We start from the raw sequence: 22,853 nt of genomic DNA on the forward strand, positions 1-22,853 counted from the left end.
AACCAAAATATGTTTTTGCTTTTTTCCCCCAAGACAGCAATTTTAACATATTTGATTAGTAGACAAGTACTCTATTCTTGCTAAGAGTACACAAAAGTTGTATAGTACAACTATAGAACAGCACATCATCTTTTGCAGTCTTTCCATAAAAAATAGTTGTGTAAAGTTTCTCGTTATTTGCTGCTTTTTTTCAAACTGAGGCATCTTGTAGTTTTAGAGCTGGGGTATATTCTTCCTTTGAAAAATTAACAAAATCCAAAACTGAGATCAGCAAAAAAATCTAATATAACCTTTATTCCCTGACTTTCACTTCATTATTCTTGCAGTCTGCTTCCTAGAATTTTAGCATAGGAAGAGTTGTGAAATTTGCAATTTTTTCCTAAATTCATTGATCCAATATGCCTTACTTTCTTCATGCTAAATACTTATTTATCAATGTATGTAAATCTAAATCTTTAAAATCTGAAGTTTTTCAATCTTGGTCTTTTAAATCTAAACATCAGGAAGTAAAAGACTTAGCTATCATCAAATGAGTGACCTCTCAGCAGAAAAAAATCCTTTCACCCTACATAGTCTCATCCCAAATTAACTGAGTTTTAAATAACCATTTTTTATAAATATCAAATGCTTCACAAATGTGCATGTCATCCTTGCACGGGGACCATGCTAATCTTCTCTGTATCATTCCAATTTTAGTGTATGTGCTGCCACCATGAGCACTTAAATAACCAATTTTTGAAAAGAATGAGTGCTTTCTCCTATATGCTTAGCTCTAGTGGTTCTAGCTTTTACTATTCATCCTCATAGGATATTTTTAGAGATATTTCCAGGTAAGTATATAGTTCTTTAGGAGTATTTCCAGAGAAACAAAAGTTACTAAGAACTCCTGACTCAATTGAGAAGATTGAAGATAAAAATAGAAGAAATTTCATATTGCACTGGACCAAGTGGTCATCCAGCTGAATGTTGACACTAAGACACATTTTTTAGATTTTTAATTTTAATTCTGGTATAGTTAGCATAGAGTGTCATATTAGCTTCAGGCATACAACATAGTGATTCAAGAATTCTATGCATTACTCAGTGCTCATCATGATAAATGTACTCTTTAATCCCCATTACCTATTCCACCCATGACACAGAGACACATTTTGAAGGAAAGCACTATGGCTTTCTAATTCATCCATCTAAAATCCAGAAATATAGATGGTTCCCTTAGTGTATTAGATCAGTTGATGTATTATCCAAACATTTTCTAAACTTCTTGACCATTATTCTGTTGTTTGCTTATTCCAGTACTTTAGACAACATATTCAGTTAACATTACTACCCACCATGGTTTGGTTTTTTTTTTAAGATTTTATTTATTTGACACAGAGAGAGAGCACAAGCAGGGGGAGCAGCAGGCAGAGGGAGAGGGAGAAGCAGGCTCCCCACTGAGCAGAGAACCTGATGTGGGGCTCGATCCCAGGACCCTGGAATCATGATCTGAACCTAAGGCAGATGCTTAACTGACTGAGCCACCCAGGTGCCCCCACCATGTGTGGGTTGGGTTGACATAAAATTACTTTTTATAAACTTCAGGATATACTCCCTAGTATTTTTTAATATCCTAGGCTTTAATTAATTTAGTTAACATTATCCATATTATTCCTAATTTTTTAAATGATTTATTCACAGTTCTCTTCTCCATTTCTATCATTTTAAATAAAAATATAATGTTATATTAATATATATAATATATATAATACATATATACATAAATAGGTATAATTATAGGGGCATCTGAGTGGCTCAGTCAGTTAGGCATCGACTCCTGATTTCAGCTCAGGTCATGATCTCGGGGTCCTGGGATCAAGCTCTGCATCAGGCTCCCTGCTCAGTGCAGAGTCTGCTTGAGATTCTCTCTCTCCCTCTCCCCTCCCCCTGCTTGCGCTCTCTCTCTCTAAAATAAATAAATAAAAATTTTTAAAAATATGTATAATTATATATAATGTAATTATGGATCTCCAATGTATACATATTTTATATATAATGTAATTAAATAAGTTTAAAGGAAGATAAATTCATGACAGAAAGTGGAGAGGTTAACATTACTTGAGGATGACACCATGGAAGGGGAATTTTCTGTCATTGACAATCTAGTACTTTCAAGCATGACCTACATCTGCCTTTGCTTCTAGTCCATCAAATCCCTTCAACCCCTCTAATTTGACATCTGTCCCTACCACTCTGATGAAGCCATTCCATGAAAAATCACCAGCTGATCTCATTTTATCATGCCAAATTATCTTTTGTTGGTTCTCTGTACCTTGGCCTTTCTGTAACTTTTTATACCGTTGGACAACTTTTTGTTTTCAACTCTGTTTAACCTTTGATTACACAGCCCATATTTTCTACTGGCTTTTGTAACTTCTCCTTATCTGGTTTCTTTTTATGTTTCAGTTGCTTTTCAGGCCTCCAAAATTTGTCCCCTGGGCATTGTCCTTGACTGAGCTTTCTCTAAACTGGATCTGGATCTTTTGAGAAATTCATGTTTTCTCACTGAACCATCACTTCTATGTGAATGGCCTCAGTGAAACTCGGATGTCCTGGCTTTACTCACTCATTTGTCCATCTGTGAAAATTTATTGAAGGCTTACAAAATGGCAGGTATTAAATAAATAAATTGGGTTCCTCAACACTTGATAAAACTGTAACTCATAACCCTTATAAGACTAGTATCCAAGTTTCCCTAGCTTTAAACTTTCATAGCATGTTTGATGAACCTCTTTGTTTAATCTCTATATTCATTCTTTCAATATCTTTCACTTATTTTTAAAAAGTGCCTTTTAAGTCATCAGTTCTTATGGGAACAGTTCTTATTATCAACATAATCCCAGTTATCATGTCCCTATACGTGGATTATTGCTTTAGTTTTCTAATCGGTCCTCTGATAATTTTCTTCAGCCTGTATAATAAAATATTTCTTATCATGTCACTTCTATTGTTCATAAACACTATAAGCCCAAACATTTCCACCTGGCTTTTGAAACTTACATAACCTAAACTTACCATACTGTGTAAATTTTATTCCCAACATGCATCCTTCTTTAAAGCTAGGAAGTTTCTCCACAACATGAATTATTATTTTTTACTTCTATATTTTTGCAAATACTGTTTTTCCTATTCTGTGATTCATTTTATCTCAGTTGATTACTCTCCTCAAAAATGGAATTCTAACCTCTTGGAAACCAAGATCTATTTGTAGTTGTTGAATTTTATCAACTCTAAAATGCACATTTTTTTCATACTATTAATTCCTCAAAGTCGAAGCATCTTATAATAAAGTTGACATCTTAAACATTATAAAAGTTTAACTGGCAGATTTTATTCTCTCCTGGTGGTACACAAAATAACAGTGTGTATTCATTAGTATCTTAAATTGCAATCAAATACCCTTTTTTTTTTTTTTTTTTACTTTTACAGCCCTTGAAGAAGTATTAGGCTCATTGCAGATATGCCATAAGGGCTTGTTCGTTGATTTGTTTCCTAGTAATACGGTTTTGAACCACAAAAGTGGCTGCAATAAAGATAACCCACATTCCTAGCATGTTACTGATTTCAAAAATTAAAACAAAAACCATTTGTTTTTTGAGGGGAGATAAAAAAGATGAAAAAGAATTAGACAAGTATGTGAAGCCTACTTTTAAAAAAATGTATATTACAAAGAAATTGATGAATCACAGACCTGTACCCGTGAAACAAATAATACATTATGTTAATTAATTGAATTTAAATTAAAAAAGAAGTTATTAAAATAGTGACCGATTATTTCCATTAATGTAGGCAGAGTTCAAGTACTGAAAAGACTTTTACAAAAGTGTACAGAAATGTGATAGTCTATATTTCTGTCTATGTCATCAACAAATACAAATGTACAAAAATAAATTTAAGATGATAGAAAAAAATGTATATTACAAAGACCTGAACTCTAAATTTCTAAATTATATCCTAAACTCTCTTCCTCCAGGCTTTGAAAAGATTTCACTTGTTTTGGGCCATGTGAGATCCTTAACTATTGTATTATCATTATAACCATGCATATATAAACAAAAGATGTTATGTAATCAAAATGCTTCAGTAACAAATTCATATAATAGGCATTGTATCCATAAAGAAAATTTGCATTCAAACTTGTTTTAATTGAACTGATTTTTTAAAAATATCTTTAAAAAGCTTGCAAAGGGAAAAGTGCCATAATCACTAGAGAAGTTTGGTTTTTCTCTGTATTTATTTCAGCTTACGTCTGCACATTCTCAGTGAAGTGCAGAATTGAGACAATTAACTCAAGCCCTACATTATAATGCAAAGTAGCTTTTTTATTATTTATCAATGTTTTTACCCATGTAAGTCATATCTGAATTAAGATTACATATTCCCACAATGATTTCATTATGTAATATGCCCAAATGTGTCATGTAGCGGGATGAAAGTGGGCACTGGGATCCAACAGACTTGAGATTGAATACTAGATGCTTAGTAGTTCTTTGCATTTTAATTACTTTATCTAAAAGTGGGATTTTTGTGAGGACTGAAAATAATACTTGGAAAATACCTAGTACAGCGCTTGGCATAAATACTCTAAATCTGTTAGAAGGGGGAAATTATACAGGGGGCATGAGAACATATTCCAGGGTGTATTCACTTCACACTTTCCCTCTTGCCCCTTAGCCCCTGGAAGGATGTGACCCCTCTTTCAGGAAAATTCCTTACCAATCTTGTCCCAACAAATGCAATGCTTCCTCCATGGATGAAATGCTGCCTTCTCCCTCTGGCCTGGGTCTCATAACATTTTGCCTCTTCTATGTCGTCTGCCAGCACTCCAGTCCCGAAAGAGTGGAGTTTCTCCCAATCCCTCTGCATCCAGGCTAGCTATGTGAGCTCTTAAGTGTGAGTTTTGCCCTTAAAGGACTTTTTGAAAACCATATAGTGAAGTAGAACAAGCATTAGCTATTGAGTCAAGAGACCTGGGATCACAAGCGATGTGCCATTAGAAAGATCAGTTTATTTCTCTGGATGTTGGTTGTTGTTCTGTAAAATGACCTGTTGAGTTGGGTAGAGTCCGTGAATAGTATCAGTGTTTGGGTGTCCAGTGCTACTGCAGGCATGTTAGTATTACAGTATAATCAGCAGGGACCAGAGCTATCAATGCGTAACCAAAAATTCTACCCATCCTCTACAGAGTGATGTGGTGCAAAGAGCATGGGCTTTGGAGTAAGATGGACCTGTATTCATCCTTGTTATTAGAATCTTACAAACAAACCGAAACTCTGTGACCAAAGGCTAGGTAGGTCCTTAAGTTCCAAAGTAAATGTAATTTTCTTTAAAAATGTGGTAGATATTATCTACCTCATTGGGTTGTCATGAGGATTGAATCAGATATTATTCATATAGTGCTGGGACATAGCATCTGTTCCTGCTGAGGAGGCCTTTAAATCCAGTAATAGTGCTCAGTCTTCATCTTAATCAATGCTATCAGCAACGTGTGACAGTTGATCACACTGTCCTCCTTGAAACACTTTCTTCATTTGTACTTTCTGACTTCTCCCTCCCTTTTCCCTCCTATCTTTTGGATCTCTCCTTCTTAGTCTCCTTTGCTGGATCCTCCTCATCTTCTTTGCCCCCAGATGAAGGCACACACCAGGCTTCTCTATCAGTTTTCACTACTAGATCATCATATTTAGTCTCACGGCCTTAAAAGGCATCTTTAAGCTGATTACTCCAAAACTTACACTTATGCAGGGATCCTTTCTATGAAGTCCAGATTCATATGTGCAGCTGTGCACTGGACATATCTATTTGGTTGATTAATAGGCATATTAAATTTAACATGTCCCAAACTGAACTTTTCATCTCCACATCACCTCTTTCTTGGTAAATGGCAAATCTTCTCATTAGTTTCTTAGGCCAAAAATCCTTGCAATTATCCTAATCTCCTCCATATTAATCTGCTAATAAACCCTCTTGGCTTGGTTCTCATATATATCTAGGATCTGACTACCTGTTACCTGTCCTTCTGCTGCCATTCTAGCCCAAGCAACTCTCTTCTCCCATGTGGACCATTGCAGTAGCCCCCTAACAAATCTCCCTGCCTCCATTTTAGCCCTCTCCTCACAGCAGCCAGAAACATCCTTCTGCAGCATAAGCATAATTTCATGTCACTTGTCACCGACTGGGTTTCCCTGGAAGCAGACTGAGGTAGGGTTCTGGCATGCAGGACTTTTTTAAGGATTGTCCTTGGTATCAACATTTGTGGAAGTGAAAGGAAGGATCAGGATTGGGCAGAGAAGTCAAGAGGTTATGCATGTCCAATGACAGGCTTGGCCAACTACATGTTGGACTTCAGAGCTACAGTGTCCTTCAGAGTTGTTTCAAATTGAGCGAAGATGGCCAGGCTTTTATGCTTCCTCACCAATCAGTCATCGATGTGGTCTATCCTGTGAAAGGCACAACCGAAGGCAAGGCAGCCCTCTGCTGTCCAGGCAGTTGCTAAAGGGACTGTCAAAGGGCATTCACTGAAGGAGCATCCGGGCAGCACAACACAGGATTCACCACTTCCCTACCTGTTTCTCTCCGGTGGCTCCCCTCTCACTCGGAATAAAACCCAAATCTTTATCATTTTTCTGTCGACCTCATCTCTTACCTCTCTTCCCTTCACTTACCCCCAAAAGCCACATTAGCCTCCCGTTAAGTTTCTTGAATATCTCCATTTCTTTCCTCCCACCAGTACACTTCTGTTTCAGCACTTGCTATTTCCTCCATCTGCAAAGCTCTTCTCCCAGATGGCTGGGAGGGTCTTGGCTCTTGAACTTTATTCAAATCTCCGCTCAAATTTCACTTTATCGGAGGGGCCCTCTCTCACCGACACATAGCAAATAGTGCATTGCTCTTTCACTCTGTTCCCTTATTTCACTTAATTTTTCATTTTAGCACTTAAATCAGGACCTAACATTGTTGTATGTTTATTTATTGTCTGTACATCTGCTCCCTCCACTTGGATACAAGCTCCATGAAAGAGGGGACTTTTATTTTTTACTCAGTGCTCTATCACCAGTGACTGTGACAGTGCCTGGCACATAGCAAATACTCAATAAATATTTGTTAGCTATAATTTTGGGGGAGTGGGGCACTATATCAAAGAAAATAAGAGCTAAGGCATTGGCCTAAAACAAATCTAGGTTTTATTTGTAGTTATAAATTTAGAAGCTGTGAAGTGTAAGATCTGTTATTTGCTCTCTCTGCATCTGAGTTTGCTCAGTTGTAAAATGTAGATGATTATAATGCTATATTCATAATAGACTTGTGGTGAAATCAAATGGGATAATGTGTGTAAAGCATCATTAAGCACCTGATGGATAGCCCTGAGAATCTACAGACTGCTTGCAAGCACAGTTCCCAGCAAGTAGGAAGTGCTCAATAGTTGATAGTTTTTATCGTTGAATTATAAACATATGGAATAATGTGTGGTTAGAATTGATTTTGATGAACCTGTGATTGTTTAAATGGTGTGAATCATTTCCTCAGTTTTTCATTTTAGAGTACTTTGTAGATAGCCTGGGCTTATATCTCACTGTTCAACAGAGAAAAATTTGGTTTATTTTAATTCTACATCAGAAAACTTCAAAACAACAAAAACTTTGATAATGTAGTGTTGGAGCAGCTTTCCTTAAGTACAACTTCCTCACTTTATACATGTGTAAATGAACATTGTGTGTAAGACCATTTGAAAGTGGGGTAAGGAAAATTTCTATTTAATCTTGTGATTTCTTTTGCAAAACAACCATTCTTCTGTAAGCAGAATCATCATTCCGTAACTGATCTGTCTTACAAATTTGCGTATCCGTTTTTCTGAAACTGTGTATGGAAGACTTGAAGAAATGCCTTATAAAGAGCGTATATTCACTGCATAAAGGACTCTAGTGATGGCGAAAACAGGAAAAAAATTAGAAAACATGTTCCAAGCTCGTCTCAACCGCATACAGGAACTTAAAAGTATTTTTGTGGCTTTATCTCACAATTCACACAACAGTATTTATGCAGCAAACGCCCCTTTTGGCAGTGATAGCATAAAATGTACAAAACATAAGCTTAAAGTTATTTTTGACATCGATAGCACCGCTGTGTTAGTCTTAAAACAGGCGTACAAGAAAAGCTCTGCGCAGTAGGACGGTTTGCACTACGACCTCGCCTTCTCGCTAAAAGCAGCAGCCGTACCTCCTTCAACCCGTTGTTTATGGTCTCTACAACAAGTGACACCAATCCAACATAGCCAGAAAATCACTGCATTTATATAAAGAGCGAGGGAATATCCCAGTCGTCTCTTCAATAGAAGACTCAATTAAGTCTTCTATTTTACCATTTTGCAAGAATAATAAAGCTAGGTTTAAGCAGCAAAAGCAAACTCTTGGCAGATTCCTTGAGCCAGAGGAAATTAACGCAGCTTTTCAGCGGACCGGAAGAAGAAACAGCATCCAATCGGGGCTCGTTTCTCAATGGCCAATCAAACTTCGCCTTCCTTGGTGGTGCTGGGGAAAACGGACCTGGAAGTCTTTGTCTCCGGTGTGTGGCTGCTATCACCTGGAGGGGATTGGACCCCTGAGGCTCTATTTTTTTTTTTTTTTTAATCTGAGGGCTAAGGGACGGGCAGTTCCGGCCTTTTCCAGTCTTGGCTAGAGTTGCTTGTACTTTGTTCTTAGCCACTGCTCATGTAATGCACTCCCTTAACCAGGAAATTAAAGCGTTCTCCCGGAATAATCTCAGGAAGCAATGCACCAGGGTGACAACGCTAACTGGAAAGAAGATTATAGAAACATGGAAAGATGCCAGAATTCATGTCGTGGAAGAAGTAGAGCCGAGCAGTGGGGGTAGTTGTGGTTATGTGCAGGACCTTAGCTTGGACCTGCATGTTGGTGTTATTAAGCCATGGTTGCTCCTGGGTGAGTACATCGATTTGGCACTAACTCATTGATTCCTTTTAGCCATATTTCTCGTTTTTTCCCGAATATGTATTCTGTTCTATCAGCTATCCTGCTGAAAAGCTGAAATGTTTCCTTTTTTAGATTTGGAACTTCCATTATCTGGCCCACAATATATCCATAAGAAGCATAGATTCCAGTAGCACATGGCACCTGGTATTTGGATTTTAGAACAACTTTCATCCTTTTTTTTTTTTTTTTTTTTTTACTTCTCCGGAGGATAGCATGTTAATGTTGTATTTTCTTGGATTATAAATGGATATAGCCTTAAAAATCATCCAATTAGAAAGAATGCTTTTATTAGGTAAAACTGTAAGTAGCTTACTACTTAAGGTTAAGGTTATAGAAAAGTTAGTACTTGAAATAGCCAAGTGCTTGTTTGCCTCCTCTGCTGTTACAAATCATGGAATGCATGCCTCTTATAGCCACATCTAAGTGCCTGTTTTTGGAGTGTTAAGGAGAAATTGTGTTTTCATTTTATAGCTATGAATTTGATAGTTTTATGATTTCTTGTATTAGGGAGAATATTGTTTCCCTATATAAAGCGTAGTCCGCAAATAGTAAATGAAGAAGAGTATGAAAAGTAACAAACTTGTTAGCTTGGCAAGAATATGGTATGGCATTCTTTAAAAAAAATTAGTATGTTCAAGTAGATTTGAATTATTTTACATTTGTGAATAGAGAAATTAAGACTTGGAAAGATTAATGATTTGCCAATATTTATGCAGCCAAGCCATTCTTGAGTAGAAAGAACACGGAACTGGGAGTCAGAAATAGCCAGGTCCTGTTGTGAAGTACACATAGCATCTCCTTTTTAAAAAACTCTCTGAAGTAGGGATTATCAACTCCATTTCACAGATGGGAACTGGATTTAACAATAGTCAAGTAATTTGCCCAAGGTAATAGTAAATAACAGAGCTGGGCATCAAGGTCAAGTCTGATCCACTCCCGCTCTGCATTATCATTTAGGCTGCTTCAGGGAGTCCAGGTTTTCAGTCCTGCTCTACCTTACTAGATGAACTAGCATAAGTCATTTGTTCTCTCTGGTCCTCCAAGAAACCATCTGTAAAACTAAAGTAAAGGTATCTATTTCTCTCATAGGGTTATCCTGAGGTTGTGAAAATTTTTGAAACAAATTAATTGCAGTTACATATGAGTTGTTATTGTATTATGTATTACATGTATTGCTACATGAGCTGTCTTTCACTTCAAATAAATATCTCCAACTAGTTCCTGAAGCCCAGTGCAAAATCAAGGGACCATTTAGCTAGTCTGAAAGGTTGACCCAGGACTTGCACACCATTTCTAGGAAAGAAAATATGCTCAGGCACATTTTTCACTTATTTGGCTTCCTTGTAGTAATAATGGTTTAAAATTCTATGGTAGAATTTTATTTTTTTTTAAAGATTTTATTTATTTATTTGAGAGAGAATGAAAGAGAGAGAGCACATGAGAGGGGGGAGGGTCAGAGGGAGAAGCAGACTCCCTGCTGAGCAGGGAGCCCGATGTGGGACTCGATCCCAGGACTCCAGGATCATGACCTGAGCGGAAGGCAGTCGCTTAACCGACTGAGCCACCCAGGCGCCCTCTATGGTAGAATTTTAAAATATCATTTCACTCTCATGAACTTTGCTTGTGATTTTTTTTTTATCTAGACTTATCCAAAGTGAGCTGTTCAAGGTAGTATTCTCAGATTGGCATTGGAACCCTTCCCAGAATCCTGGGAGAGTTCTGGGAGAGACTTCTGAAACTAGACCTTATATGGTCTCCTCTCTGGACCAGGAAATGGGATATTTTTATCAGGTACAACCTCCTTTCCTGTGAGAGGTAGATGGACCTTTTTCTGCCTAGTTACAAGTGCCTTATTTCCGAGGGACCCGTGGATGATTACATCTTAAGTTCTTCCACATGAATGATGCAGGGGTTCTTTCTGACCAGACTGAGTTTCTCTCTGGAGATGGGGGGATTGTTCCTAGGTTGCTTCAAAGAGCTTTCTTCATCTCTTCAAAGCAACACAACTCCCACCTAGCACTATTAAAATTAGTATTTGTTTTTGGTAGGGAATAAAGAAAATGAAGCTGTAAAACTATAATCTTTTTCGGTTAGCTCATACATTCAAACCAGCTTCTGCATTTCAAAAATCTTACGTAGGCCGTTGAACTATCTAACAGGTTGATAAAAAGATCTTAGCATTTTTGTCCTAGGCTTTGAAAATTACATTTTTACAGCAAAATCACTAGGACTTTTCTTAAAACCAACTTTGTAAAAGTAGAAAATTCCATTTCTCTTGGGTAGTTGAAAGGTACATGTGTTATTTGTTTATATATATATAAACTTTTTTAATATATATGTAAACTTTATATATATATGTATATATATTTTGTTAAGAAGTCCCAAATGGTGACATTTGAGATCTTCTCTTCAATTCTGAGTGAAAATCTTGGGATCTTTTACAGGGATATGGAGATGGGAGGTGATAATACATTAAATTTGTGTAGCTCTTTATTTTGTGCAGTTCTTCCACAAATATTGTTACCTCATCGTCATAGTAATTTATGCTCCTGTTTTTATTTATTTATGAATGTTCACTCCTACCAATTTTCTCAAATAAAACATTTCTCTTTCAAATATCATTTATTTCCCATTTCAGTAATGCTTTTGGTTTTTGTGATGATGAAAATAGTGATTTATAAATTAAGACATACTACATCAGAATTTATACAATAATTAGTATTTGCATAAAAAGAATCTTTTAAACAGGATTCTGGAGATCTTATGTAGCTATTTTTTATGATACATATATTATGATGGCAAAATACTGAAAATACCTCATCTTTATATTTCTATAATAATCCTTGGCCAAATAATGAGTATTAGTGGCTTGTAAGTATTGATGTAAAAATAACTGTAAATTGTTATTCTTAGCCCTCTTTGTTTAACTGTTTCCCTATTCATCAACTTTTTAATCATTTTCAAAACTATTCATACAGTAAAGTTGACTTGGTATTTAGTTCTATGAGTTTTAACACAACTATGATTCATGTAGCCACTGTTAAAATTATAAAATTCTTAAAACTGATATTTGTTTTTAAATCTCAATTAAGATAGTTTATAAAAGGATAACATTCTACTTTTTCAAAATAAAAGTTTAAATAATACATTGTTGGGGTGCCTGGGTGGCTCAGTCAGTTAAGGTCAGCCTTCCGCTCAGGACCAATCACAGAACCAAGTCCCACATAGGGCTCCCTGCTCTGTGGGGAGCCTGGTTCTCCCTTTCCCTCTGCTGTTCCCCCTGCTTGTGCTTGTGCATGCGTGCTGTCTCTCTCTCTTGTCAAATAAATAAATAAAATCTTTAAAAAAAAAAAAGAAATCATTTTTAAAAATAACACATTGTCATGATATACAATATACAGTGTTACTTTTAGTAATGTGTCTTTCCAATAAACGTTTAACACAGGACTGTAACACAAAGCAGCCACTTAAAATTGGAGAAAAGCTGATGATTATATCTAGAATTTAGAGAGAATTAACTTGAACTGTAATACTACCAAGTATTAAATGAAACATACAAGCCAATTACCTGAAATCCATTTATGCTGACTAAAATTATTTCCCCACCTATTAACACTCATAATTTTCTTATTTGAAAAGGCAGAGCATACAAGTTAACATTTTATTTGGTCTCAAGGATACTAAATTTATTTCAATAGAGTTCATATTCTGGAAGTGACTTTCAAAATGTACCAGCCAATTCTGAAATATAATCAACCTGTTGTGTTTGGTGTGTGTGTGTGTTTAATGGAAATGATCAAAGTATCCGGCCTTGATAAATATAATAATGGCAATCTAGGGTTAAAAGAAAGAATTTCATTCATGCATGTTTCTTTTCTTTTCTTTTTTTTTTTTTTTTTGCTATTTTAAGACCTAAGCAGAGTAGAATTAATTATTATTTATTTAAAAAATGATTTGCATTTAATTTATTTGAAGCCATTTCCCCCCTGGAGATGGTTAGAACTTCTGCAGAAAACTGAGAAATTACTTTTTAATTATGAAGTATTTCAAAGGTATAGATGATTACAGACAATAATATGACAGACATCTACATATCCACCATCCAGCTTTTAACAGATAATAATATTTTGATAGGCTAACTTTTAGGAATAAAGTTAAATGTAGGCTCAGTAAGGAATCTGTAAGTTTCAGATTACTAGGCGAATATTGACCAACCAGTGTACTTGCTGGCTTTTCGGCTACCTAAAATCATGTAATAGAAGCTGGCAGATCCCCTAGATAGGTGAGGTAAGAAAAACATCGTGCATGGAAATGGATCCTAATTTAGGAAAGTAAAATACTTGAGATCTTTAAATAATAAATGCCCTATTTTTTCAATTGTTTAACTCACTTTATTTTAAATGGTTATCTCCTGTTTGGACTTGCATATTAGCTAGAGTCATTTTCCAAGTTTGGTAGATCTGGAGAGCCAACTTTGACAGGAAGAAACGGTAAAAGGGGATAGCCCTGTTGGTACACGGAATGTGGATAGAATTCATAGACCAACAGTGTTTGCTCTAAGCTATTGGGTATTCCCAAACCAAATGGTACTGAGTTATTTTGTGGGTGGTTTTTTTAATACCCTTATTTAAGTTACAAAAAAAAATAGATATTTATTGTAAAAAATACAAATGAACATTAAAAAAAAAAGCTACCTGTAATCCCACTGTAAACATTTTGTTCTATACACTTCCTGTCCATTTTTAGGCATATACATATTTTTGTTTTTATAAAAATGGACGATGGTATTTTGTAACCTAATGGTATCATTGCCTAATATATTGAGAATATATTTCCCTGCCATAAATATTCTTCTGCATTCTCATTGTTTTGTTTAAGTAAACTCTACCCCCAATGTGGGGCTCAAAGCCATGACTCTGAGATCGAGTCACATCCTCTACCCACTGAGCCAGCCAGGTACCTCTGCGTTCTCATTTTAATGGGTGTATATATTTCACTACATAAATGTATCATTTTATTTAACCCAACCCCTATGGTTAGGCTTTTGGTTGTTTTTATTTGTTTTGGGTTTTTTTGTATTATAAACAGTACTACAGTGAACATCCTGATAGCTAATCTTTGCAACACCCAGGAGTTTTAAGACAAATTGCTGGAAGTGGGATTTCAGAGGACAAGATATATACACAAGATGATTTTTTTTTTTAAAGATTTTATTTATTTGAGAGCGAGAACACAAGAGAGAAAGAGCATGAGCTGGGGGTGGGGGACAAAGGAAGAGGGAGAGGGAGAAGCAGATTCCCTACTGAGCAGGGAGCCTGATGATGTGGGGTTCTATCCTAGGACCCCAGGATCATGACCTGAGCTGAAGGCAGACACTTAACCAACTGAGCCATATGGGCCCCCCACAAGATGAACATTTTTTAATGAATATTTCTAAATTGTCTTTTAGAAGGTTGGATTGAGGTCCTTCCAAGTTGTATTTTTTAAATAAACAAATAACTAATAGAATTGCTACAAAAATTAGATTAAAACATTAGGATGATTACTTTTATGTTCAAGGTGATATGATTTATTTCTTATAGGGTCACAAGATGCTGCTCACGATCTGGATACTCTGAAAAAGTACAAGGTAAAAAAATGCTTCAGGTCTGGTACCATGTATAGGAAGTATTTCAATTGTTACATTTATTTAGAAACTATTAGTCCATTTCAGAGTTTGTTCAGTTTTTTTTAGATTTATTTATTTATTTTTAGAGAGACAGAGCACAGGGAGGGGCAGAGGAGAGGGGGAGAGAAACTTTAGCAGACTCCTCACTGAGCTGGGATCCTGATGTGGGGCTTGATCTCAAGACTCAGATCATGACCTGAGCTGAAACCAAAGAGTCCGACACGTAATCAACTGCACCACCCGGGGGCCCCCATTTCAGAGTTTAATTGGTAACATTTTTGGCTCTTGTTTTAATAAAGTTGCAAAAATTATTGTACCTAATTAAAATATGTGGCTTTGTAATCCATCTTTCCAATTTTATTTTATTTTATTTATTTATTTTTTAAAATATTTTATTTATCCATTTGAGAGAGAGAATGAGATAGAGGGAGCATGAGAGGGGGGAGGGTCAGAGGGAGAAGCAGACTCCCTGCTCAGCAGGGAGCCCGATGCGGGACTCGATCCTGGGACTCCAGGATCATGACATGAGCCGAAGGCAGTCACTCAACCAACTGAGCCACCCAGGCACCCTGTTTCCCTTCATGTATCCTTATGAACCTGACTTTGAAGCATGTTTTCTTGCCTCTGCTTATGTAGTTCCTTTGTGTGGGAAAGACTTTCCTCTTCTTTTCTTGTCCAAGACCTACCCATGCCTGAGTCCCAGCTCACATACTACTTCCCCAATGCCATCTTCTTCCACCCTCAACTGGTGTGATTTATTCTTTATTTCAGTGTTTACTAAAAAAATTTCAGCCATCTGTTTTGTCAAGCAGTACTTCAGCATCATGGAATTGCTATGGTTTGTGGAATGCAAGAGGGTTTTATTCACATGAAGCTTATGATCTGAGGGGCAGAGAGGGGAGAAAGACAAATAAGCAGCTTCAGTACAGTGTATTATGTGCTTTGATGGGCAAATGCAGGTGCTATTGGAGAGCATATGAATGAGATGATGCCCTTGACGCATGTGTGTTTGGGTTGGGTTGGGGATTATAAGGTCAGGGAAATCTTCCTGGAGGAAATGATACTGAAGTTTGCTCGGAATGGGATGGGGAGGGAGCAGACAGAAAAGTGTTCACATAGGAGAAATGGTTTGTGTGGAGGCCCAGAAGAGAAAGGCCAGTGCTTTCAGAGACAGAAAAAAAAAAAGGTCAGTAACCCAGGACTTAGAGAGTGAGAAAGAAGGATACCAAGAAGCAAGGCCAGAGATGTAAGCAAGAGTAAAACCACAAAAGTCCATGTAAGCCAGAATAAAAGCTTTTGGACTTTATCCAGAAGTCTTTGAAAGTCTTTACCCAGGGGAGTAACAGGATCAAATTTGCAGTTTGAAAGGTTGCTTGTCGGAGGCAGTGTGGAAAATAAATTGGAGTGTTGCATAAACTAGCATGGGGAGACTAGTTAGGAGGCAGTTGCAGTCACTGTTAAAACTGCCTGACAGTAAGAGATAATGGCCTGGAATTGCATAAGGTTAAGAGAATTACTGTATTTCCTAATAGGATCCGTCTTAGATTAATATTTTAACATAAGTAGCACAAGTTTCAAAGTCTTGCTTACACTAATAAGTTAATATTTCTTAAGGAAAAAATGAAAAATAGAAAAACTGATAAATTCGTTCATTGGCAAGTGTTTCATTATCTGTTCCCTCTTAGGATACACCAATTCAAATTCGCTTTCATCCTGGTGATGTGAATCAAGCAGCTGTTTAAAAGATCCCTCTGTCTCTGTACATGTGACACTGTTAGATGCCTAATAGAACAAAGGTAAACTGAGCAGCTGAATAGAGGGTTTATTGAAAAATCTAGTGATTTGCCAAAACTAGATTATTGATTTAAATGCATGGCACATTTCAAAGGGATATAATTTTTTTTAAACTTTTTAAAATTTTTATTAAAAAGTGAAAACAGTACTAAAAAAAAGTTGACGTGAAGTGATACACACATACAGAGGGATGCTGTCACTGTTCTGGGTGTTCTCACAAAAGTCACCTCCAGTCTTCTTTGTTGTCAGTACTCTTGTGTTCATCCTTTCCCTTCATCTGCGGGAGATCCTGTGTCCCATTCTTTCCACTGAGCCTTGCAGCTTTCAGGACCCTCGTGTGTGTGTCTCACCTGGCCAGCCCGGAAATACAACCTAAAAGCAGTTCACTTGGTGCTCCCGGCCTCAGAACAGCTTGCAGGATTCCGATTACAGGACTTTCAGTCTATTCTTCACCACAGAACACACCTGCCTCTAGGAGTCAGTGCATCAAGTTGGGGAAAATGGGCACCTTCTGCCTTCCTAGTGTGCCCACCTTGGCCTCTCTGTCCCTTGGTCTCCTGCCTCCCACACATACTTGTCCTTACCCCCCCACCTGGATGGCACAGTCTTTCTTTCTTTTTTCTTCCTTTTTTTTTTTTTAAGATTTTTATTTATTTATTGAGAGAGAGAGAATGGTAGAGAGAGAGCATAAGAGGGAAGAAGGTCAGAGGGAGAAGCAGACTCCCTGCCGAGCAGGGAGCCCAATGCGGGACTCGATCCAGTGACTCTAGGATCATGACCTGAGCCGAAGTCAGTTGCTCAACCAACTGAGCCACCCAGGCACCCTTTTTTTTTTTTAAAGATTTTATTTATTTATTTGATAGAGAGATAGCGAGAACAGGAACACAAGCAGGGGGTGTGGGAGAGGGAGGAGCAGGCTTCCTGCCGAGCAGGGAGCCCGATGTGGGACTCGATCCCAGGACTCTGGGATCATGACCTGAGCCGAAGGCAGACGCTTAACGACTGAGCCACCCAGGCGCCCTGGCACAGTCTTTCTCATTCTTCATCATACTGATCAGGTCAAACAAGTGTCTCAAGCTTCCTGTGAGAGCATGTGAAATGCTTTCTTTCTAAGGTGACTCTTGCCACTATTTGATCTTAAGGACCATGTGATACTTTCATTCAAGTTGTCAACTCTCCTTACAAGAGGTCCTGTTACTTTTCCCCAGGGCAGAATATATTAGGCCTGCTTTTTGAGGCAGATGCTACTCATTTGATGGTGTCATCTGCAAATGCTTAGATTTCAACTTCCATCGGAGGGACAGATATTCTTATTATTAAATAAATTGACGTCAGAAGTACAAATTTCTTGTCAAAGGAAGTCTGAAAGAGTAGATAGTGTAACTAAAAGAACAACTGGTACCTAAAGCACAAGAAGGTTGTTGAAATAACAATAGACTAGAATTTGTAGTGCATGGGGTCTCAAGCCAATTCAACCTTAAAAGCTCTGTCCCTGGCTCTCCTTCTCCCTCCTCCACCCCCTCTGAGGGCCAGAAGGCAGCCAGCATCCGCAAGCCAGGCATCAAGCCCTCACCAGGAACCAGGTCAGCCAGCGTCACAATCTCGGATTCCCAGCCTCCGGAACTATGAGAGATAAATGTTTGTTGTTTAAGCCACGTAGTCTATGATATTTCGTTTTAGCTCCCTAAGACACCCAAAGCCCTACAGTTACTACCAGGTTAGAACCAGGTTAGAAATGACAAAAACGTCTGAAGAAATTGCCCCCTGGGCAGCCTACTAAATGCCAACAGTCCCAGATCTTGGGTGCTGCTACTCTGAGGGCAGAATTAGAAATTAATTTATGTCAGTGCCAGCCCTACTCCCAAAAACGTAGCAAATGACCTAGATGGTCTAATCAGAGGATGGGCACTCCAAAGGCCACCTTATGCAATAGTATCTCCCTGGCCTGGGAGCCAGAAAGCTGGGTACTTGCCAAGCCACCATTCACAAGTCCATTCTTCTGGAATCAGCACTACTCTCTTCTGGAGGCTCTCTTTCAAACTGCCAGTTTCACTGAGCTGGGAGGCAGAAGCTCATTGCTCCAAGCTGGTCCACCAGATGCAGCTGCCAAGCAAGAGAGAGCCCCAGAGGCCTGGAAAAAGAAAGGGTGGGGACTGGCGGGAGGGAACTGGGGGGAGGGAGGGAGGCAGATGAGGGGCCACCACTGCCTTTTCCCTGTGCTGGCATGATCCCACCATAGAGAATTCTGCTCCTGTCTTGAGTCGGGGTGCTCAAGCTATTATTTATAGCTTACAGCCTCCCAAATCAGGCAGCACTACATGCATGGGAAGGTAACCAGAAGAAGCAGGGAGCACATCATGGTGGGGACATTGCTACAGCAGATGGTGGCCATGGGAGCTTTGATGGCAGCTTTTTCAGAGGAGATTCTGTTCTGCTTTAATAGCATCTGATTCCAAGCGAGGCTGAGCCTCCAGATCTGCTGACACTGCTGCTCCTGGATCCAAGTCGGTCAATGGCTCGGCATCTGGACCCCTCAGCCTTCGGGCAGGCTGCACTGAGCTCAGGCAGAAAACGGAATTTCCTCTTCCTGCCTCATTAAAGGAACCATCCGAGTTCACTTCTCCAACAGGAGCAATTTGGGCTGAATTGAGTCTTGAGCAGTGATGAGCCAAGGCATCAAATTCCATGAGCCTTCCTATGTCTCAGTAAGAAATGCACTGGAGTTAGAAAGAAATCGCTGCAACTGTCCTCCCTCCATGGGGCGTATGCAACTCCATCTGCTGCATCACGTGCTGAGAGCTACGGATGACAGTCATTTCTAAGAAACCACAAAAATAAATTTCTTTCTAGGCCATACTTTGCATTTTTACCTCCATTGAGCATATCACTGGGCACCAGGCAGAGAATACTATGGGTAACAAAATCTCATTGGCTTTAGATAGATCTACATTTGGGAAGTGGGCCATTCTGGAGGTTTCCTCTGGAATGTCCAGATGATGGAGGTGCCACATCTCTCTTAATCCCCTCCTTTGTTTCTCCTGTGTGGACTCCGCTTTCCTTTCAGCTTCTTCAGCTCCATTCTCGGGCATGAGATTTGTTGTTCCAGCATGGACTCACTCTCCAGCCGTAGAACTGTCACCGGTAGTTGCTTTTCTGGGTGAATAGGCAAACTTATTGGTTGAGAGACCTCAGGGTAGGAGGAAATGAGCTGCGGTGGCCACGGGAGAACTTGGGTGCGCTCAAGGAGTGACTTGGTGGCACGTTCCCCTGAGGGTGGAGGCCAGCCTGCTGGGCGAGTAGGGAGGCTGAAGTAACCGCTTCGCCTCCCGGGCCCTTTCAGACTTTGCTGAATCTCACCGCAAAACAAGGAGGTTTTGCAGATCTAATGTAATTTGGAAAAACCAACTTTCAGTCCCTGCATGTTTCTCCTCCCAAAGGTCCAGGTGCACCTGCTCTCTCATGCACCCCGGTCATTCCAGGCCATCCTCTGTCTCAGGGCCATAAAGTGCTATAATTAATAGAAATTCTCTTGTGGAGGACCATTTCAGAACTTTCAGTAGGAATTTCATTTTAATGTTTAGGTACAATAATAGTAGTTGCTTTATTAATAAGGTATCCAAGTGCCTGGTGTGTGCCCTATAAAGCCCTATGGAAGATAGAAAACTGACTCTGACATAAAATGTTCCAAGGTACTTACTGCTGCATTGTTCATAATAGCAAATCATTGAAAACAGCTCACGTGTTCATCGATAGGGAACTGTTTAAACAACAGTACACTCACACCATAGAATACTGTATAGCTATACAAAAGAACACCAAGAAAAGGGTCTGTAAATATATGAAAAAAATCTCCAGGACATATTTAAGTGAGAGGGGAACCCAAGGTGTTGTCTTTGTGTAAGAAAGGGAATAAATTATTTGCCTAAAGATGTTCTAAAAGTGCGCGATGATGTAGGGGGTTGTTCGTGCCCTCTGTATGAAGTTGGGGAGCGGCTGAGTTGGCCTTTTCTGCCCCCCCCCCCCCCCCCCCCCCCCCCCCCCCCCCCCGCCTTCAGCTTTGAGCACTTAATAGAAAGTGCAGCTCTGGCTGCACCGCGCTTGGTCAGAGCTCCCGGCTCCTGCTAAGGTAGTGCCTTAGCATGATCATCCACCAGGACCTCAGCCATAGTCAGTAGGACAGACAGAGGGTAACATTGATGACTCACTCTTTGGTGGAAATGCGTCCTCCGAAGGCCCGGGGGGCGAAGGTCCCGAGAGTACGGTAATCACTGGTTTTGATACTGTCATGAACCATCAGTTGCAGGAAACCAGCTTCACAAAAGAAGCCTACAAGGAGTACATCAAAGATTACATGAAATCAATCAAAGGCAAACTTGAAGAACAGAGGCCAGAAAGAGTAAAACCTTTTATGACAGGGGCTGCAGAGCAAATCAGTCACATCCTTGCTAATTTGAAAAACTACCAGTTCTTTATTGGTGAAAACATGAATCCACATGGTGCAGTTGCTCTGCTGGACTCCCGTGAGGATGGTGTGAACCCATATATGATTTTCTTTAAGGACGGTTTAGAAATGGAGAAATGTTAACGAATTCGGCCATGACTTTGGATGCATCAGCTGTTGCCATTAAAGGGCTGCTCCTCTTCACCCACATGACACCAGGACTTAGGCAGATGGGACTGATGGCCTCTTGAGCTCTTCATTTGATTTGACCCTGATTTATTTGGAGCAGGGGCATTGTTTTTAAGAAAAAGAAAAACATGTCATATAGGTTGTCTAAAAATAAAATGCGGGCACCTGGGTGGCTCAGTTGTTTAAGCAACTGCCTTCGGCTCAGGTCATGATCCTGGAGTCCCAGGATCGAGTCCCGCATCGGGCTCCCTGCTCAGCAGGGAGTCTGCTTCTCTCTCTGACCCTCCCCCCTCTCATGCTCTCTCTCTCTCTCTCTCATTCTCTGTCTCAAACAAATAAAATCTTAAAAAAAAAAAAATAAAATGCATTTAAACTCATTTGAGAGAATGCCTCTTAGTTTAACACACATTTAAATCCATCCTGTGTAGTGTCCTGGAGAAGCTAGAGCCTGGTAGTAGACTACTGCTAGAAAGCATAAGACTGCCTGCAGATAACTTCTACAGTAAAAAACTACTTCTGGGACTGGAATATAAAAAACAAGAATCAAAAAAGTCTTCATTCTGAGTTCAAGTAAAGGGAAAGACCATGCTCATAGCTGGGCCAACGTTGGAAGTGGATTCCTTACACATTTCATCACCCACAAACAGAAGTAGTTAACTCTGGAGGAAATTACCAAAAGAATAAAAGACTAATAACAGTTAAAAAAAAAAAAGATGTTCTAAAGAATATACAGGAAACCAACAAAGGTGGTTACCATTATTGTGGGAGATAATGGAATAGATAGGGACATGGTAAGAGCAAGATTTCTTAATGTTTCTATTTTGTAATGTTCTGATTTTTGAACCAGTTTCTTTTTTTTTTTAAGATTTTTATTTATTTAACAGAGACACAGTGAGACAGGGAACACAAGCAGGGGGAGTGGGAGAGGGAGAAACAGACTTCCCACTGAGCAGGGAGCCCAATGTGGGGCTCAAACCCAGGACCCTGGGACCCGGGACCATGACCTGAGCCGAAGGCAGATGCTTAACGACTGAGCCTCCCAAGTGCCCCTGAACCAGTTTCAAAATATAAAAGTTTATTAAAATTGGAAATAATAATGCCTAAATGTGAGGATAAAGTGACATAACTTATATGCCTAGCACATACCAAGTTCTCAATAAGGGGCTATTATTATCCATATTACAAAGGGCTTCCCAAGGGCAATCATTGTTAGGACCTCTGTAACTACATTTTGGAAGTATGCCTAATTACTAGAAAGGGTTTTAGACTGGATGTCACCACCACCTGTGACTCAGTACAATTCTTTTTAATCAGGACCAATCAATACCCATATAAACTGCATTTCCCAACAGCTAAACTCCCCAGGCACTGGTAATCCACAATATTTGTAAAGCACTTTTACCTTTCAACAGGTTTTCCCAAGATTCTGGTTTTCTCCATAATCCTGTGAAGATCTATAGATCTATACATCTATATATGAAAGACCTCATTTCTGTTCTTTTGGGAATGTAGAATACAGTTGTAAAGACAAGGCGAACACATCAATAACGTAAAACATTGGAAGATGTTATATTATTAAGGGCAGAATCGTAATATAACATTGGAAGATGTTCTATAATTAAGGGCAGAATCATAATATAATCCTGGTCAGAAGTACACTGACAATGAGTGACTTGACATAGATAAGACTTTACTGGGGAAAACAGGACATTTCAGACTTTATCTTCTAAAA

The 22,853-nt window shown here is 38.9% G+C and overlaps 2 protein-coding genes and 1 non-coding gene across 5 annotated transcripts in view; 2 read left to right on the forward strand and 1 right to left on the reverse strand.

Moving 5' to 3' along the window:
• Positions 1–613: 613 nt before the first annotated feature.
• Positions 614–720, reverse strand: LOC113921096. Its single transcript, XR_003519504.1, has one exon. It is a non-coding gene; the product is annotated as a U6 spliceosomal RNA (small nuclear RNA).
• Positions 721–8,572: 7,852 nt separating this feature from the next.
• The window catches only part of DUSP19 (dual specificity phosphatase 19), a 29,806-nt gene continuing 15,525 nt past the window's right edge, over positions 8,573–22,853 (forward strand). For all 3 annotated transcript variants that reach the window (XM_027589016.2, XM_027589014.2, XM_027589015.2), the window contains exons 1-2: positions 8,573–8,978; positions 14,612–14,658. In XM_027589016.2, coding sequence (XP_027444817.1) covers positions 8,753–8,978; positions 14,612–14,658 — 273 coding nt within the window. In that variant the 5' untranslated portion in view covers positions 8,573–8,752. The remainder of the gene's footprint in view (positions 8,979–14,611; positions 14,659–22,853) is intronic.
• Positions 19,695–21,076, forward strand: LOC113919536 (translationally-controlled tumor protein-like). The gene is made up of 2 exons (XM_027588900.1): positions 19,695–19,787; positions 20,660–21,076. The coding sequence occupies exons 1-2, from the start codon at positions 19,695–19,697 to the stop codon at positions 21,074–21,076; spliced, it is 510 nt and encodes a 169-aa protein (XP_027444701.1).

Source organism: Zalophus californianus, chromosome 3 (genome assembly GCF_009762305.2).
Source record: "Zalophus californianus isolate mZalCal1 chromosome 3, mZalCal1.pri.v2, whole genome shotgun sequence".
Lineage (NCBI taxonomy): Eukaryota > Metazoa > Chordata > Mammalia > Carnivora > Otariidae > Zalophus > Zalophus californianus.